The sequence below is a fragment of the Cynocephalus volans genome, chromosome 3, assembly GCF_027409185.1.
Source record: "Cynocephalus volans isolate mCynVol1 chromosome 3, mCynVol1.pri, whole genome shotgun sequence".
Classification (NCBI taxonomy): Eukaryota; Metazoa; Chordata; class Mammalia; order Dermoptera; family Cynocephalidae; genus Cynocephalus; species Cynocephalus volans.
Window position 1 is genome coordinate 71,671,708 of NC_084462.1, and position 20,347 is coordinate 71,692,054.

Consider the following 20,347-nt stretch of genomic DNA (forward strand, 5'->3'; position numbering starts at 1 on the left):
ACAGAATGACATTCTTGGGCAAGGCCTTGTACCCCTAGAAGTCTCTCCTTACATTGGCTATTTGTTTCTTACCTGTGAGAGAAAATCCTCTTAATTATCATATGTCAGTTGATCAGACGAGCAGTGGAGGGGGCACTGGCAGAGAAGGACACGGGACCGGTGCGTTTTGGTGGGAGGTTGGCCTGAAGAAAGCTGGGGAGAGGACACTGCACAGAGGAAGGCAGCCTCGGTGGGGTGCCATGGTATGTTTGGGGTCCAGTCAGATGGCTGAAGGAGGAAAAGCTCTGGCCTAGGAGATGGAAGCCTCCACCTTGTGCCTACTGTGTGAACTTGGGCAGGTTGCTTGGCTTGAGACTCAGTTTCCTCATCTCACAGGCAGTTGTGAGGAAGTGATGAGACCACGTCTAGGCAGGCCTTAGTAAACCATGATGGACTGTACCACGTGCAGGCAAGCAAGGGGGTCCAGACAGGGAGAATAGGGGAGGATCCTGCCTGGCCCCAGCCCTGCCATGGGCCCCTCAGGTGACCAGAGGTGGCAGCAGGCTCTGGGTGGGGGCAGGCAGGAGGGGCAGCAGGCTGAGCTTCTTCCCCCTCCTCACCCCAGGTAGGGTCACCCTATCCAATGTTTCTGAGCGGAAGGACAACATGCGCCTTGGCTTGAGCCTTGCCACCAACCCCAAGGACAACAGCTTCCTGGTAAGAACCACCTGCCGCTGCTTGGGGCCAGGAGAGGTAAGGGAGGAGGGGTGAATGTCTCTTCACACCCACGCTCCTCTGCTCTATCCACCAGGCTGCCAGTCCCTAGGCACTCCAGGAAGCAGCCCCTCTACCAGCTCTCTGCTACACCCGTCCTTTCATCCATTATGCATCCTTCCATCCATCCCTTCCTGCATCCATCCATCATCCATCCACCCATCCATCATCCACCCGCTCATCCATCCGTATATCATCCATCCATCCATCCATTCATTCATCTATCACCCATCCATCCATCCATCCATCATTCATCTATCCATTCTTTATTCTTCTCCTACTTCCAACAATAATTTACAGCAGCTTCAACAAAGGACACAGATAAAACATAACCTTTAAGATCCGGGTTAAAAAAGAAAGCTGATTAAAGAAAGGAATTAGGAGTAGAATAGTTACTCCCCTAAACCAAAGGAAATTACAGCACAAAATTTAGCCCTGAGTTTCCTGACAACAGGACAACAATGGAGCAATGGAGCTGGACTTTCATTTTTGATGACCCTGACTCCGAGAGGAACTCATCACTCAGTCCTTCAGGGAGGGGCTGACGTCAATGTTCTGGTAGCAGATTTCACAGAAAGAGCAGACATTCTTTTTTCTTCCTCTAGTAAGAACCACAGCATGATGTTGGGACCCAGTCCTTCAGGTGATCTCATCAAACAGAAGAACTATTCTAGTGACCCTTAAAAGGTCCACTCCTGTGGATGAAAAGGCTTTCCCAGATCCTGTGCATGGTGGGTGGGGTGGGCAGGTAGGGTGAAGAAGAGTCACACCTGGAATGATAGGATGGAGAATGGGCCCTGGAAAGAACAACAAAGCAGGACTCCAAGATTAGTTTTCCTCTATTACACCTGAAATGAAGAGAACTAGTGCACATTGCAGCAAGAGAGAGCTCAGTTAGACTCAAAGAAGGCCCTCTAACTCCTGGGGGACTCAAGCCATTGAACCTGGATGCTCTCTGAAGCACCCCCCCCCCCCACTGACTGGGGGTCTGCATTGTGCTCCACAGGCTTGCAGCCCGCTCTGGTCTCATGAGTGTGGGAGCTCCTACTACACCACAGGGATGTGTTCGAGAGTCAACTCCAACTTCAGGTTCTCCAAGACCGTGGCCCCAGCTCTCCAAAGTAAGTGGCTTTAAATCTGCAGACTTGGGCTGAGTGGTAGACAGTCCAGGGAGGCTTGGGGCTCTGACCACTGCTACCCTATGCTACAAAGCAACATTTGGACTCTAGCCCCGCTCTGCCTCTGCTCTCTGGATGATCTGAAATGAGTCACTTAATTTCTCTGAGCCTCTGAGAGAATCATAATCCTGGCCTACCCTTTCCCACAGTGTGATGGCAAGGATAAAAGGAGCTAAGGTTGTGAAGACAATCCTGGCATTGAGAGAGGTTCACCGCAAAAACTCTGAGCGTGGAAGAGGTAGTCGGGCTACCATGTACAGCAGGCATGCTGTGCACTGCACAATTCTGGGGGTAGTGTTCACTTAGACTACAGTGTAAATGGTGTTCCCTTATGTTGTGCAATGCCATAGCCCTGTAGGTGGAGAGCCAAAGAGAACAGAAATCTCCTTGGTAATAGTTCCACCACGCCAGTGCTCCTGGGCATCAGGGAGTCCTGCCCAGCTTGCCAGAGCCTCTTCGAACACAAACCCCCCACTCATTCCCCACTCACCCAGAAAACCTGGGGAGTCAATGCTCAGAACTTGCCTCCCGCAATCCCAGACTTCTTGGCTCTGAGCCTCACTATTTCCTCTGGGTTAAATATCATCACCCAAGCAGCTGCTGCCCATTTTATGGAGGGTGAGGGGATTAGCACCTCTGGCTTGCCAGCAGCCTCCCTCCGAACAGCAGTGGGAAGACGGTGCATGGGGGAGGAGGAGGAGGAAGCGTGACTCCAGCAGGGTCTGGAAAGTGGTCCTCTTAGGGGGATGAGGAGGTGTGGATTCTATTCACACAAAATGGCAGAGGGAAAGGCAGCCCAGGTCACAGGGGAGACCTGAGGTCACAGCATGTGGGACTTACGCTGGAGAACATCACCAACCCTGGAGCGAAGATGTGACCATCCTAGCCTCCCTGAATCTCCTATTGCCGAGGCCTCCTCACTGCTGACCAGCATGCAGATTCCAGGGCTCCTTCATGTGGGACCTAATTCAGTAGATCTGGGATAGGCCCCAGGAGTGAGTGTGTGTGTGTCTGTGTTCCCCAAGGCAATGTTCAGCCATGTATAAGAAGCATAGATCTAAAGCCAGGTTCTTCCCAAGCTGGCTCAAAAAGAAAATTTTTAGTTTTCTGTATTGATTTTTTTCTTTATTTGATTTTTATTTTTTCTTTTAATTTGATATTAATATTATGAGAATATGAAGAAAGCTTTATGTTCAGAGGCAGAGAGCTTGATCGGATAATGTCATTGACAGGTTAACTCAGTGGTTTGCTTAAAAAAAATAAAAATAGGATCAGCTAAGATTTATTGAGCACTTTCTTTATGCTCAGCCCTTAAGAAGCATCTTCTTGCTAATTTCTCATGACAACTCTCTGCTATTCTTATGCCTCCTTTACAGAAGAGAAAGGTGAGGCTGAGAGATTAAGTGACTGGCCCCTAGTCACACAGCCAGTGAGGGCAAAGCCAGGAGTCAAACAGTCCAATGCCAGATTCCACATTCCTAGTCATTACACCACACCTCCCTCCTGAACAGGGAAAGCCATTCATTTGGGCTGCACGTGATAAATACCAGCCTGACCATTTCACAAGACAAATGATAATGAGGCACTAATTTGGGCAGTGCTGGCTGCCTCAGAAGCATTGACCACTTGGCAGTGGTCAGTGCATGTAGGAGTAAAGGTGGTCAGGCTTAATTTAAGCTTTGTTCAAACAGCCAGCAGAGTGGTGGGACAGAGCCAGGAATTCCTGGGTCTGTCATTCACATTGCCCAAATCAATGTCCAGCCCAAGGATGGCTCCCCAGCCCAGGGAGTCACACACATGTAGCAGTCATTCTCTTGCCATCTTTTGAGCAATCATCTGGAGAATCAGAGACTTGCAGACACTGGCTCCTTGGCTAGCCATGACTGTGTTCCCACTTCCCAGGGTGCCAGACCTACATGGATATTGTCATTGTTCTGGACGGCTCCAACAGCATCTACCCCTGGGTGGAGGTTCAGCACTTCCTCATCAACATCCTGAAGAAGTTTTACATTGGCCCAGGACAGATCCAGGTGAGTGTCTCTGGGGCTCTTTCCTCCTTTGAACAGAGCCCCCCAAACCTATAGCAGATGCTGCCTTCGGGTGTGGGGGAGCATCTTGGGATGTGGTAAGGTGGTGCAGGGGAAAGGGTGGGGGCCACTGGGGCCAGCCAGCACCAGGGCCCTGCAGCCCAGAACATCATCTCTGGTGGACACATCAAAGGACAGTTTGGGGGCCAAACACTGTCTTCTAGGATAGACACCACCAATTAAGACTTGAACCAGCTAGAGAGTGAGAGGAAGGCAAGAAATGTTGAGTAGACACCAGAACCCCATTGAGCGAGGCACAGGAGAGAATTGGGATATTGATCTTGGAGAGAAGACGACAGGGAAGCAGGTGAGAGCTGCCAGCTTGTATTTGATACGCTGCCTGGCTAAAGACACAGTAGATTTATTGCCTATTATTTTGGCTGAATGAGGACCAATGAATAGAATGAACTTACAAGGTGGCAAATTTCAAGACAATCTAAGAATTTATTTGTAACAATCACAGCTGTAAAAAGGGGAGCAGACTTTCTCATGAAGTAATGAGTTCCCCACAACTGGAAGATCATCTTCTAGGGTATCGTGAGTGAAAGTCCAGAATTAGAAGGGCACTTGTGCCCAACAAACTGGGAGACCACCCAACAGTAACGTTTTATCATTCTATTCCTCCTATAGGTCTTAAGAGTTTTTTGTTCATTTTGAAGCTATTAATATTGTCGATATTTTATCAGTCTTGGGGATAAAAGAATCTGTTCTCTTCCAAGCTTTAAGATAACTTAGTTTAAGAGTTTGGTGGCCTTCCATCACACTGTTCCTAATATTTTACACTTTCATTCTATTCTCAACTTTGGTCTTTCTAAGAAAGAAATGTAATCTGTTGGGCCTTTCTTTAAATCACAAAGTCTCCTTTCTCTATATGCACCCCCACTTGCCCCACCAAACCATCCATTCATTCCTGGAACCTTGCAGAACCCGCTTCCCTTCAGCAGGAGTTACTTTCTTGGGAAGGTCCTCAGCCCTCCTGACTCCTGAATCATCATGGACAGAGAGACAGCTCCCAGGGATCCTTCCCACCAAAGGTCTAAGTTTCAGGGGGTCAAGTTGTTTTGTCACCCCTCTCCTCTGGCCTGCAGGTTGGAGTTGTTCAGTATGGAGAAGATGTGGTACATGAGTTTCACCTCAATGACTACAGGTCTGTAAAAGATGTGGTGGAAGCTGCCAGCCACATTGAGCAGAGAGGAGGAACAGAGACCCGGACAGCATTTGGCATCGAATTTGCTCGGTAAAAAAAAAAAATTTAGATCTCAGATACTGTTTTAGTTACCTACTGCTGTGTAACAAACTACCACAAAATTTACTACCTTGAAGCAATATTTTCTTAATTTCTCAAAGTTTTGGGGGTTGAATGGGCTCAGCTGGTTGGTCCTGTCTTGGGTTCTCTCACATGGTTGAAGTACAGTGTCAGCCAGGGCTGTTGTCATTTGAAGGTTCCAATGGGCTGGAGATCTAAGATGGCATGCTCATGCAGCTAGCTATGGCTGCTGCTGTTCTCTGGGAGCTCAGCTGGGGCTGGCGACCTGAGTAACCTATACATGGCCACATGACTTGGTTTTCTCATGGCATGGCAACTGGGTTCTAAGAGGGAGTGTCCTAGGAGCAAGCTCACCAAGAGCCCCAGGTAGGAACTGGGAGACTGCCTAGGACCTAGCCTCAGAGTCCCAGAATATGACTTCTACCTATTGGTCGAGGAAGTTACTGCTAAGACCAGCCCAGACTCAAAGGGAAGAGGATTTGATTCTGCCTCACGGTGGAGGAGCAGCAAGGTCACATTGAAGGAGAGCATTTGGGATGGGGGTATTGTTGCACCCAACTTTGGAAAATATATACTGCCCCAGATATCCTATAAAAAGTATGTTGGTTCTATGAGAGCAGAATCTTCCTGTGGAGTGTGTATCATCAATGCGGAAGGAAGAACATAATTAAATCTATCTGAGGTTGTAGAGTAATGAGGCTGGTTCCTTAAAAATCACACCAGAACCCACTCATCCAGGTGAATGTTATCTCTAGGTGTCCACACAGAAGGCCACATACTTATTTCAGTGTCACTGCCATTGCTCAAAACATTGTGCTCACCCCCACTGAAATTATCCAACTTTCAAGCAATTCCTCAAGATCACTTGAGCCAAGGCCTTAACTCCTAAAATGACTATGTCAAAGGCAATTAGATTTTCAATGTCTAAATTTTACTCCTGTGATTATGAGTTCTGCTACATGCACTGAGACCACAGTCCCCTTGCCTTATAATCCACCTCATGCAGGGTTAGTCGATGTGTTTAACAGAATTCCACAGTGTGAGAGCTATTTAGTATTATCATGATTTCATGTGGTCAGAAGATTAAGATTTTTCCAACCTCACGACTCTTTGTGGTTAAGTCACTGCTCAACTAGCATATTTCCGTTTGCTGATAAAACTGCTCAAGCTTTTCCTAAATGAGCGTTCCTCCCCAAGAAGATGGCCCTCTTACTCACCCTCATGAGGAACGAGCCATTTTGCTGTTTCACCATCACCGGAGTGAGACCTGAGACTCCCAGCAGGCCCTTGTGGAATGGCTGGGGCAAGGGAGGACGCCCATGACCAGCAGCTACCCCTTTCTCAGTGGGAAGCTCACTGACTCATACGGGGCCGCAGCCCACCAACCTCAGGTCATTTACACTCATCTGACTCATGAGCACTGCTGGGGTTGCAGTCTTCACCTCAAGTGAAGTTTGAAATTCTGATCTTCCTAGCTGGCCAAGTTCAGGTCCCAAATCACAGCTGGTGCTTTTAAGGTGAAAGGTTTTCTCTCCTCAGTTATTCATACCACGCTTTTTTTACTGTGCACCTGCTAAAGGGCAAAGATGCAGACCATTGACCTGAGGGGTTACAAAGATGGTCACCTGTGGCCACTAGCCTTGGTGACTCACACTCCATAGAGGAGCTCTGACCAGTGTTAACCTTAACCCTAATTCAGTGAGGATGGGAGCAGGACAGGCCCCCAGGGAGGGGCAGGGAGGACTGCTGGGAGAGGTAGCATTTGACCTGTCCTAGGAAGACCCCTGGGATTCCAGCAAGGAGAGGTCGAGAGAAGACAATCCACAGAAGACAGTCTGCCCTCATGAGGGTGGAGGAGAGGGAAAGTCAAGGAACATTTATGTACAGAGCTGCGCTCCTTTTGACCACACACGGGGTTTGTGTTGGGGAGTAGAGAGCTATGCAGCTGCAAAGACAGCCAGAGTGTGAAGGTGATGATATTGCAGCTGAAACTAGCATGAGTGGCCCTGCAGGTTCTGGAGTGTGAGAGTGTCATCAGATGCGCACAGTAAGAAGTGAGCCTGGCAGCCATATGTGGCTGGAAAGGGGGAAGGGCCCCTGAACCATGTGGAGTGATTCCACCTTTGTTCGGCACTTTTTATTGAGCACCTACTATGTGCCTCACACTGTTTTAAGCACTAAGGATAGATCAGTGAACAAAACAAATAAAAAGCCCTGCCCTTGTAGAGCTGGCATTCTAGAGAGAAAAGCAGACAATAAAGAAACAGATGAATGAGTTGGTAAACTAAACCGAGATAGAAGCTCTGGGGGAAAGGTCACCAAGCAGGTTGGAGAGGGCAGGTATTGAATCAGCATCAACAGGGTGGTCAGGAGAGAAGAGGCCTTTGAATGGAAACTTGCAGGAGGTGAGGGCGTTGACCATGAAGATAGCTGGTGGGGAGTGTTCCAGGCTGAGGGAGCAGCTCAGACAACAGCTGAGAATGTGCCTGGTGTCTTCCAGGATCAGCAGAGTCCAGTGCAGGTGGGAGGGATGACCAGAATGAGGGGCTAGGGAGGTAAGGGGGCCAGGTCACATAGGGCCTCATGGACCTGTGTCAGGACCTGGGAGAAGTAGAAATCAGAGCAGCTTTTGAGCAGGAAGGAGACATGAGATGGCCTGAATTTCCACAGGTCACTCTGGCTTCTAGGTTCCTGGAAACTGTTGTGAGTATAAAGCTCTCACTACTCTCAAGGCATTTATAATCTAATTTATAAAAGAACAAATCCAAGTCCCTTTACCCCATACAAAATCACAATTTAAAATCTGATGATTCATGCTGACATTCACACGATTACAGATTCATATAGATATTCACACTGTTCCACTATATGGAAATATGATCCTGAAATTTTTCTTGGCTCCATATAATAAAACCTGTTTTTCCCCTACCATACTTTTTTGCTTGAAGTTTTATTCCTGATCCTGGACCCTTGGTGAGATCATGGAAGCATCTAGACTTCTTTTTGAGAGAATAGCAGAATTCTCCCTCCACTGGCTCTGCCTTAAGCTCAGAATCTTCTCTGATCATGTCGAGTGTGCCTCTGCAGCCCTTCATTCATGGCTCAGACTAAAATTAGAGAATTTTTTTTAAGTCAACATACCAGAATATGATAGAGCTGCTAAGAGAGCGGCAGATGGTTTTCTCTCTTTACTAGTAGCCTAAAGATGTTGTGAGCTAATTGATTCCAGGTTTTGTGACTTCCTCAACATGTAAATCACACACATCAGCTCATCAGCTTGCCATGTCACGAGAGATACCTCTGGTAATCAAAGCCTTGTGTCCCTTTACCCTGTCACTATAGAGCTTAAATCTGTGGGCTGTCCTACCTTACCATGGGTCAGATCCATGAGGAATCATGCACAGTCTAAGAGTAACATTGATCTTTAGATCCTTACTGGAAAAGTCTACCTGCTGAGCTAGACTCTTGGAGGAGACCATGTCTGTACTTCTCAGAACCTCATGGTCTAAAGGAGGGCTGGCCACAGAGGCACCAAGGCTGGTGGTGGTTCAGGAGCCAGTTTCTCGTGCTTTGGATACAACACAACTGCCAGCTGCACGAGCCTCTCTGGTGTGTGGAGGGTGACTGTGCCAGCCCTGCTGTCCCCTGGGCTGACTGCCCAACAGGTGGGCCAAGCTCATGCTCCAGGTACTGCAAACAAAATAAAAAGGGAGAAAGAGAAATATTTTCAATGGAATGTGACATTTAATATGTCCTAAAATAGAATCAAAGTAGTTGTCCTGGGAGAAGTCAGAACTTTGTCAGGCTTTGTCACACATAGTTTGTGGGTTAGTATAGTCTGAATGTTGAACGACCCTAGCACGATACATTCTCAGTACTCAGGAAAGTGGTTCTCAACTCTGGGTATTCATCAGAACTTTTTAAAAATACTGATGCCCAGGCCACGCTCCAGAGATTCTGATTTCATGGGGCTGGGTGTGGCCTAGGCATCAATATATTTTTAAAACTACCCCCCCAAGAGATTCTAATGTGCAGCTGAGTTTTTAAACCACTAACTTAGCTGCTCTAAAGGTCACCATATGCCTTGAACTCCCCTCCCAGATTCATCCCATCCCCTCTGCCTGCCCAAAACAGCAAGGTCAGGACCCCAAAGCAGCTCTTTAAAGACAAGCAGATGCAAGACCCATCTGAGCAGCTGGTGGAAGGGTGGCCTGGGCATCTCAACCATCTACTTCTTTGGTACGAGGTCCCAGCACCTATTAGGTTTCCCAAGGGGAACATGGTCCTGGTCTCTGTGGCTGCCCCTCTGGAGGAGTGTCAGGTGCCACCCCATTCCTACTTCCCTCTGTGACCCTGCCGCTATGTTCGGGTTCCAGCTCAGAGGCTTTCCAGAAGGGCGGAAGGAAAGGGGCCAAGAAGGTGATGATTGTCATCACAGATGGGGAGTCACACGACAGCCCAGACCTGGAGAAGGTGATCCAGCAAAGCGAAAGGGACAATGTAACCAGATACGCCGTGGCTGTAAGTCACTGTCCCCACCCAAGGGCTGTAGGCTACTCTTAGAGGCTTTGCTGCCAATCCCCTGAGGACTCCAAGAGGGTGTTTTCGGGGCAGTGTAACAAGTATCCAGACCCCCAGATGGGCCTTTCGTTTCATCCTCTTCTACAGAACAAGTTGAGGATCTTCTTTCTGCACTGCCCAGGCCTGTCCACAAAAGTTGTGGGTTTGTTTTTCTGAAACCTCAGAAAACTAGAAAACACTCCAAGCCTCCCAACTCCCAGAACCCTGGCTTAGCGCAGGAGTCTTATCTTGCCCCTAAAAGAGAGTGTGTTTCAAAATGCAAGTGGCACCTTGAGGACTGCTCATGGCTACCAAACACTCATGGCTCCAGTCCACCCTGGGGCCCCCCGGGGTCGGGGGCTTTGGGGCGTGTGGGGAAGTCTGTGCTATGTCCTGGCTTGTCGCCCCTGCCCCTGTTCCCTGGCAGGTCCTGGGCTACTACAACCGCAGGGGGATCAATCCAGAAACTTTTCTAAATGAAATCAAATACATCGCCAGCGACCCTGATGACAAGCATTTCTTCAATGTCACCGATGAGGCAGCCCTGAAGGACATCGTCGATGCCCTGGGGGACAGGATCTTCAGCCTGGAAGGTGAGCAGTGCATGCCTAGGGGGGGTTGTGCTCTCCTGGGCTTCCATCAGGTAAACCCCACAGAGCGAAATCCAGTCGCACTAAATGGAATGGCTTAGCAAGAGGCCTCCTTGAATAATACATGCCAACAGTTGGGTGTTACTCCCTGCCGGATGTGAGGCCGCACACTTTATGAACAACCCCGAAAGTTGGTCTTGCTGATATTCTCCTCATTCTACCAATAAGGAAACTGAGGCTCAAAGGAGTTAAGAGACTTGCCAAAGCTCCCGCAGCTTGAGAACTCATGGTGAGGTTTGAACTGGGTTGTCAGGTTTGGCAAATATAAAGTATAACGTCTGTGGCAGACTTACACTAAAAATGTATTCAATGTTTGTCTGAAATTCATATTTAACTGGGTGTCCTGTATTTTATCTGGCAACCCAAGTTGGAACCCAGCTGGGCCTGACTCTGTAGCATGACACCCTTGACCCCCATGTGCCGCTGCCCACACTCCACCAAAAGCATTTTTTACAAGCTTCCTTCAGATTACCTCTTTCCTTGTGATTAAACTCCATTTTTGATTTGTACTGGTCTTATTTGCACCATGTATTGCTATAGCGGGCCCTTCCAATACGGGGCTATGGGCATATGGGAGGATTATAAAAATGAATAGAAGGCAGTGTCCCAAAGCCTGCAAAGTCCACAGTGCACTGGAAATGACAAGCTACAGGCACATGGAAAGAGACGAAAACGGACCTCATAAACAAGGAGAGATGAGGGCAAGGAGTGAACAGGAGCGTCAGCACATTCCACACCAGAGCTTAAATGTCCACATCAGTGCGTGTTTCTCCTCCAAATGCTCCCCTTTGGATGATGACAATATCAGTTCCAGTGACATGTTTGGGGCCCCTCTGTGGGGAGGGGCACTCAGCACACGCGGGAGTTCTTGTGCAAATGTGCAGTGGTGAAAAGTCTCCCTCCTGAGGGTTGATGTGATGTTTAGGAGCCATCCAAAAGCATCTGGAACCAAATCTGGTGAAAAATAGGAGTGAGCAAAGTGGGAATTCCATTTCTTGCCAAAAATGTAATTATTTTCATGCACTTTTTCATGATTTCCCCCTATCTCAACCGTCTTATAACACACATGTCCTGTAATATAACTTGTCCCCAGACATTTTCAGAAGTGAGTGGACTACTACTAATAAACCCACATGGCCACCTGCAGGTGCTTGGCACACCTCACTGTGCAGGTGCTGATGGGGACAGATGAGGCTGCCAGTGCGACTGGCCTCAGCCTCAGGGCCCCTCTTGTAAGAGCAGCCTCTTCCCTAAGATGCCCCCCTGGGAAATGGGAGCGGCGGATCGAGCTGCTGGTGTCTCGTGCTAAGCAATCAGGCAGGGAGCCATCGGTCTGTCCTTCTGTTTTAGGCACCAACAAGAACGAAACCTCCTTCGGGCTGGAGATGTCGCAGACAGGCTTTTCTTCACACGTGGTGGAGGTACGGGTCAGCGTCACCTCCCACGGTCCCTCCCGCGTATCCTCTCACCCTTCTCAGCTCTCTATATGTGTCATCCCACTTTTCATGAGCTGTCTCATCCTCTCTTGCTCTCTGTCTTGGGATCTCTCTGCCTCCCATCTGTGCACTGGAAGAGGGAAGTCAAGATCTTCAGCTTATTTATATTGTCTCAAGCCCTTTTCAGAGTGAATAGACACCAATAATACACCCACATACCCACCTGGAAGGTTGGTGCACCTCACTATGCAGGGTGCTGATGGAGGCATCTTCCTCCCAAGACCAAAGACCCCATGCAGTCCACAGAGCCTTGTGCAAACACAAGGCCAGATGACAAAACCAGCTGCACTCTGATCGTGCTGTGCCCGAGGCGGCCTATGTGTGCAGCGTCACCAGGGGCACATCCCTGTGTCGATGTTGGGAGGGTGTCCAGATGTTCCAGCTGTGCTCCAGCTGGCGGCCTGTGTGGGCCCACTCTCTGTGTGGACTCCGCATCAGATTGCAGAAGTCCCATGTGGGTCTGGCCCACTGAAGGAAGAGGCACTTGGTGTCACAGCAGCTCATGGTGTCTAGGGCTCTGTGACTCGGGCCCAGAGACTCAGGCCGACATTCGCCCTCTATGCACTTCACCTAGTGTTGGTTTGAAAGGTGGGTCTGAAACCTCACAGGATGGCCAGAGGGACAGAAGCGTCGGTGTCTGTGAAAACACTTTATAAAGTGTAAAGTCCTGCCTGGGACTACCATATGGGGAGACGTACCAACTATATGTGTCGTATCAGTAGGTGCTCCGGTGGGTGTGTTTTGGACAGACAGGTGTCCAGGTGTGTGTGTGTGTGTTCTGCCAGGCTGACTCCATGGGAGTGCACTTATGCCTCCTAATTTGTCAGAAAAGGCCCATTAGTCCATCCTACTTATATGTCATTTTCTCATCCCACTGAATTCTCCTACTCCTGTGTCAGGTGAGCAGGGCAGGATTTCTTGGTCCCAATTTACTGATAAAGAAATCAGCACAGGAAGGTTAACTGACCTGCTAAAGTAAAATTAGTGAGAAAAATATTAGCAGCTGCTCCGTGAGAGAGCAGGGAATCTCAGGGGCTCTGAGTCAGAAATCCCAAATTGGAGGGGAGCGGGGCACATTCACCACATGCAGCGGGCAGATGGACAGAAGCACAACTCACGCTCAGGTTTTCCTGTGCTGCATCTGGACAATCTCGTGCCCATTGTCTTGAATACAGCAAGATGTGAATGCAACTGCCCTGTCATGGTAACAGCCCTGTTACATGTGCACAGCACTTTAAACTCTTCCAGGAAGTCCCTGCACCTCATTTCATGCTCAGAACAGTCCCACAAAATCAGCAGGTGGTAAAAGCTATCACCTTTTAGGTGGTTGGATCAGCCAGTCTTTTCAGTGCCCTCTCTGTGCTGGTCCCTTTGCTGGATATCAGGTGAAGCAGGGGTGAGAGCCCTGCCCTACAGGAGCTCACAGTCCAGGGGTAAAGAGCTGGCATGGAGAGGTGACAGCATCCATTCACACGAGGGCAGGCAGTGTGTCTCATGCTCTGGCACAACTAGCCGTGGTCTCCTGGCTCTGGGGTCAGAGCTGATTAGAAAATGCAACAAAGAAATGCAATGTAATTAAAGCCAACAAGTATTTTTCAAATGCACTAAAGTATCAAAACAAACCAGAAATGATTCCTGCCACCAAGAGTCAACTTGCAAACAATCCAGAACAGCAGCCCTTACTTTGAGAACAGGATGAAGGGAACTATAGATGTCTCCTAGGTAAAAATGTACAACTTCAGGAGGCCCCCATCCATGGAGACTCTGTGGAGACCCCTGCTCAGAGGGAGAGCCAGACACGTACACATCTAATACCAACCAAGGCATGACTAGGGTCTTACAGAAGGAAAAGCCTCAGCTAGGGGAGGGTGCAGTCAGGGAAGGATGTGGGGAGGGGTTGGCACTTGAGCGGGCTCCTGAAGGACAAGGATTTCAGCAGCTATGGCTGGCAGCAAGCAAGAGAGCAGACAGAGTTGTGTGCACAAGACTGGGAGAAATCTGGGCACAGACCAGAGGCCAGCCCCTATGCTGGGGACAGTAAGAGAGAATGAATGTCCCAATGTCTTCTGGTGTTCATTCTCCAAGTTTCTTTTGAGCATCTACCTGTGTGTCAGGCTCTGTACCAGGCACTGGGGATAGAGATTAAGGTAACACATTTCAGCTGTCAGCAGTCCACAGCCCAGTTGGAGAGAAAGACTCTTAAATAATAGTTTATCTCCTGCTTCTAATACTGTGCTGTGTATACATATGTCCAGGAATCGAGAAATCTAAGAGAAAGGGAGGTTAAAATGGGCTTTACAAATTCAGGGAAGCAAGAGCTAAGCCCTGAAAATGTCCCAAGGAGCTCAAGCAGCTCCATGTGTCAAGGAAGATGAGTCTGTGCAGGACCAGCAGGGTCCCCAGGTGCATGGGGGCCAGGGCGGGGGAGGCAGGCAGGGAGACCCAGGAGCTCAGAGCCCCAGCTTGTTACTTAGGTCAAGTCAAGGTCATGACTGCCCTTCTGCACCTTTTGCATGTGCTCAGCAATTTTTCTGATATCCCAATCAGAGAGACCCAGGTTGCATCTCTCCATACACCCCAGCTGTTCTGTCACCCCTGAAGTTTTCATCCGATAGGACTGTTAAAGAGACAACGATTACATGTGAATCTGAGACTTTGTAGTCTTTTTTAAGAAAAGAAAAAAGAAACTTCTAAATCCAAAGGAGTGGTGTAGTGATGGTGGGCTGTCTGGTGCTGTGACTGGCTATTGAGTTGGGTTTCTATTTTAGAGCCCAGAGGTCTTTCAGTGCCAGGCTGCTGGTGCCATCATGATTGGCCACAGCCATCCTGTCATCCTCAGCTCTCAGGGTGAGTCAGGCCTCTCTGGGGACTGGGAGCAGCTTTGTCCTGAGCGGATCCTGAGCCAGAGTGAGTCCATCCCCAGGCAAGCCCCTGGGCTCCCTCTCCACCAAAAGCGCGCCACAGATGGCCTCAAACAGCTGCTGGTAAGAATCTGCTGCCTGAGAATCTGCTGAAGGAGCCCACAGCTCCCCGGGCCTGTTTATTTCTGTTAGAGGGAAAGTTCCTTTGCCCTGGGCAAGCCAGTAGAATGTTCTCAGATGGCAGAAGAAAGATCCAGCTCCTCATTGCCTGGTTTGCTGCCATCTTGTGTAGCAAGGAATCCAGCCTTTGAGTTAGCAAGGGTAAAAGCAACAAGAGAAAGGAGGGACCAGAACCCAGGGTAGAGAGGAGACCCCAAGATATAAACTGACCACGCACAGAGTCCAAGGCCCCAGGCCACAAGGCACTACATCCCAGGCTGATGGCGGAAGGTCGGAACCATTGGGAAAACCTGGGGAAACTCTAGTCCTGATTTACAGAAAGGGGAAAGAGAATACTCCAAAAATTACCATCAGGAAGGCTAGCTATGAATTCCTGGTCAAACTTTAGATGGGATTTTTAAGCCAATGGTTCCATTAGCATTTGGAAATGAATGCAAAGTTCGCTAAGAGCTGGAGTGGCTCTATTAGTGCTGGCTGCCTGCTGAGGTGGTGAACTCCCTGTCAAGCTGGGTAACCAAGCTGCATAATTCTGCCAGAAAGCTTATAGAAGAGATCCATACCTCAAAGCGGGGGTGGATAAGAGTCTGTAATCCCCATGGGCCTGGGTAGGAAGATGTGGAGGGAGAAAGAGAACTATAAATAATTGATGCCCATTGGCGATGGAGCTGCTGAGGAACTCCTATACACAGGCTCAGTGAGAGGAATTTCACATTGACCTTCCTACACTCGAGACCATAAATCTGCCCCTAACACCAAAAGTTTATAAAAGGAAGCAGTTTTATTAGGGTGGATCTTGTCTACACAAAAACCTTGGTGACTCAGCTGAGATGAGAAGAGATCATTTTTTCTTTAACCTACAAGGGAGATATCTTTTTATCCTGCACGTGATGATACAGCAGGACAGTCATCAGCTCAGTTTTGAAACAGGCCCAGGTCAGGGAGCCTCCTACATCCCAGACAAGCTGCCCCAGCTGTTCTCCTGCCTCTTCACCCCGTGCCCTTCCTCCAGGCCCTCCTGGGGTTGTGGACTGGATAGCCAAGATTATTGGCTATTACCTAAGATTCTTAGAGGATAAAGCTTTAAAGGTGTAATTTTTCCTAAGAGTTTTGTATTGGAACTAGTTTTGCATATCTGATTCAATCAAAAAATGAGAGAAACCTATTCATAATGGTGAACTGAGGGGTTGATATCTGGAGGCTGTAGACCCTTCCTGAGCCCCCACAGCTCTACACAGTGGACACCCCCATCTGCCAACTTGGGCAGGAAATCAGGGCTGTCCCCTGTGCCCTTCCCAGGAGGCCAGGACTGGTAGCCAAGGTCTTCTGGCATGTTTTTCAAGATCTTTTGTAAGTTGACCCCTGGTGGCAGGACTCATTTCTTTTCTGGTTCATCTGGGTTCTCCTAAGCCCAGCCTGATGTCCTCAGGCTGTGCTTAGTGTCAGCACCACACTCCTAGGCCTCATTCCCAGGACCTCTGACCAGGGAATGAGCATCAGTACAGTGTGTCCCCTACCCCCACACTCCCTTCTGCCCACCCATCCATACACTTCCAGCACTGCACACGGTGAGGGCCTCCTCTCTACAGAAAGACTGAGGGCTTGCTTCTGGGTCTCTCCTGCCCGTACCCCATCTAAATCTCCTGTCCTTTCATCTCTTCCTCAGACTCCACTTTGAGCTTGTTGAAACAGGTCTTCAAAGGACATAATCTGAATAACTAGTGAGAGCATGATCCACCCTCTTAATGATGTATTTGCCTTAGAAGTGGCTCTTGGGAACAGAGCCTCGCCCCCTCTACAGTCACTCTGACGGTGCACACGCAGGCACCACAGGAGCCACGGGGGAGGCTGGGGGAGGAAGACAGCCTTGTGCCCTGTAGGTGGGCTCCGATCGCACCAGCACGCAGGACCACCAGCCGCTACCTCCATCTGGCTCCACAGCCTTGCGTTGCGAAAGCCAGGAAGAGCTGGAAAGAAGAATTGCTGGCACTGGTAGCCTAATTCCATTACTGCCTGGCAAGAGGGAAGCGCCGTCAGCTGTGTGAGCTCAGACAGATCTTTTAACCTCTCTGAACTTCAGTCTTTGAGTAGACATCTGAAAAGTATTTGTGGAATTGAATCTTGAGGCTTGGATCTGGAAGCGTTCATTTTGAGACTTAGCAATAAATCAAGTTAGGTTTTCTTAAAATCCTTTTCTTTTTTTTTTTTTTTTTTTTAAAGATGACCGGTAAGGGGATCTTAACCCTTGACTTGGTGTTGTCAGCACCACGCTCAGCCAGTGAGCGAACCGGCCATCCATATATAGGATCCGAACCCGGGGCCTTGGTGTTATCAGCACCGCACTCTCCCGAGTGAGCCACAGGCCGGCCCCTTCTTAAAATCCTTTTCTAACCCCACTATGCACCCACCCTCCCTCAGAAGGTCACCTATCCTTGCTTCTCACATACCGCTGTAAGGACTAATGACTGAGAGAGCTGATTCTTCTTTGACTCCTGACCCGGGAGATGCTTTATGAATGAACTAATGAGAAGAGCTACCATGCGCCAAGTATGTACTGGCTGCCAAGCGTGATGCTAAGAATTAAAAATGCTAATTCTCACAACAAAACTATTTTACAGCTGAGGAACCTGAGACTCAGGCAGAGAGAGAGAGAAACTTGTGCAAGCTCCCACAGCTAGAAGCTTGGGAGCTGGAACTCAGGAATGTCTGACTCCAGAGTTCATGCTCTAACTACTAGGCAAGGAATTCTCAACACTGGCTTTAGTGACATTTTGAGCTGGATGATTCTTTGCTGTGGGGGACTGTCCTGTGCTTTGTAGGATGTTCAGCAGCATCCCTGGCCTCTACCCACTAGATGCCAGCAGCCCCACAATTCCAAGTTGTGACAACCAAAAGTGTCTCCAAGCGTGGCCTAATATCACCTGGGGTGCAACACCACTGCCCTGAACCGTACTGCCTCCAGCACTGGGGCTGTGGCCCAACCCTGGCTTCAACGTGGACTGAATGGAACACAAAGTTTTGGGAGACATAGTCATATGCCCAGGGAGCATTCACTTGGCAGGGAAGGCGAAACTGATGCAGAAGCCAGGTCGGAGGGAAGCTCAGAGCTAAGCTGGCAGGGTCTGATGGTGGGTGCTACACACGCTCCAGTAGGTACAGCTACAGTGTCCTCAGGGAGGGCACAAACTTGGCCCTGACCTTCTGACAGCCACCGAACCTATGACCTCATGTCGGCACAGAGCTCCAGGAAAGTCAGCTTATGGGAAGGGTCCATTGGAGCAAGTCCACCCAGGCACACCCTGGTAATATCTGGTGAGAGCCCCGGAGGCCCCACAAGAAAGGGGCCATAAATCAGAGAGCTCACCATGCCAGGCCTACGGAGTGTGGGGCACTGCTCTTTCCTGGAATGCCCAGTGTTTGTTTTCCAGCTGGCCCTATGCCTGGCCTCTCCTGTCAAGCCTGTGGTCCTTTTTCCTTTTCTCTTCTTTCCTTTTTTTTTTTGCCTTGCCCTTCCAGATTTTTCGAAACTCAATATGTCTGGGCCTCCACAGCTGGGAAGATTGTGACACACCGAGGTTTGCTTTGGTGGCCTTCACTTGCCCACTCCTCACAGCAGCCCCTGTGTGAAAGTGAGGCTCTCCCTGCCCCCAACAACCCCACTCTCAGGAAAGGGCCTCCCTCTGAGCAGCTAAGACTACAACTGCTGCCAGGGTTAAAAGGACATAATGTGAGAGACTGTGACTGATCACCGAGCCCAGGGCTGCTAAATCCAGAAGACCCAGTGGAATTCTCAACCCCACATATGGAGAGTCAGCATGAGGGGTCTCCCCAGCTGAATCCCAGGCAGCCCTTCTCAGTGCATCACAGGCTCCCTATGATCTGTAAAACCAAAAATTCATCTTCAAAGGCCTTGCCATGAAGCACAGAAGCCTGGTCTGCAGTTACAAACTTGGGCTCAGCATGCAGAGAGAGGGAGGAAAGGAAGAAAGAGAGATGAAGCCCACGTGGCGCGCTCCTCCCAGAGGAGGGTTCAGGTGCAGAACGGGAAGCAGGATCCACATGGGGCTTTGGGGAAACAGATGGATATTTTCTCCTCTGTCCAATCCACCTCCCTAGTCAAAGTCCCAGCCCTGTGCCTCACTTGCTGTGTGACCTTGAGCAAGTCCCTTCCCCTCTCTGAACCTCAGCTGCTCATTTGTCAAGTGTAGATAATGAACATCTCTCCTTCTAGCTTCACCGGGCCTTTGTGGGCCCACAAGGTTGGCTGGTTGAGAAAGTACTCTGCAAAGAATGGAGTACACCCACATAAGAGGAATGTTGGCAGTGACTTTGTGGACAGCAAGTATTGGAGTCCCAATCCTGGCCCCAATCCTCGCCCCAGCAGACTGTCAGAGCCTCCCAGGCTGAGGCTCTAGCACAGAGTAGGAGGAAGAAAGCTAATTAGAAAGTGAAATGTTAATCATAACCAAGAACATCAGACTCTCCCAAGACCAGGTTATTTATAGCCGTGAAAACATTGTCTGAACAGTCAGTTCTACCTCTAGAGGGTTAGGATTTTTTAACGCTTTGATAGGACCAACTTTACTCTTTAAAGTGTGGAGAACCCCAAACCCAGCCAACTAGCCGGGCTCAGGGAGGGCTCAGTGGGAGAGAGAGGTGACTTTACCAGCTTGTGCTTTAAAAGCCCAAAGCCAGGATACAGACAATCTGCCCCACCCCTGTAATCACCAAGGCAACCCAGGAAAGTGGCCCCTCATTGTCCCTGGTAACTTCCTCTTCCAAGAGCTCGCTGTTTGTCTCCCTGTACCCACTGGCTCTGTGGATTATTTAAACTAGGAGAGGGGGATGGGGTGCTGGGGCAGCCCAGAGAGTGAGTGGACCCCATCCTCAGGAAATGACCATGCAGTCAGTAACATGGAAACTTCCTCTAAGGGAGCCAGTGCTTCCAGTCTTCCTGCCCAGGCATTGCAGCACCACGCTTGTCCTGCTAACAGTGGGTAGACCAGGACCCTCCAAGCCCTGAGAAACAAGCTCTGGTCCTCAGCATGTTGGCTGTCATGGATGTGGCCCTGGCTCATCTGTCCAGCCTCATCCTGAGCCACTCTGCACCCTCACTCAGTGCTCCAGCCCCACCAAACAGTTACTTAAAACAGAAGCTCTAAATTCTCTCCAGCCTCAGGGCCTTTGCACAAGCTGTTCCTGGTCCTTCCCCTCCAGCTCTTCTACTGTCTGAGCCAACCCATCTTTCGGGTGTCAGTGGACATCACTTCCTCAAACAGGCTCCTCCTGACCCCCATCTCCATCTAAATTAAACTTCA

The 20,347-nt window shown here is 49.4% G+C and overlaps 1 protein-coding gene across 1 annotated transcript in view; it reads left to right on the forward strand.

Annotated features, from left to right (window-relative positions):
* Positions 1-20,347, forward strand: part of ITGA11 (integrin subunit alpha 11) — a 106,328-nt gene that overhangs the window by 52,873 nt on the left and 33,108 nt on the right. Inside the window, exons 4-10 of the mRNA XM_063090032.1 lie at positions 605-696; positions 1,760-1,874; positions 3,834-3,961; positions 5,107-5,255; positions 9,662-9,806; positions 10,273-10,438; positions 11,846-11,916. Of these exons, the coding sequence (XP_062946102.1) occupies positions 605-696; positions 1,760-1,874; positions 3,834-3,961; positions 5,107-5,255; positions 9,662-9,806; positions 10,273-10,438; positions 11,846-11,916 (866 nt within the window). The remainder of the gene's footprint in view (positions 1-604; positions 697-1,759; positions 1,875-3,833; positions 3,962-5,106; positions 5,256-9,661; positions 9,807-10,272; positions 10,439-11,845; positions 11,917-20,347) is intronic.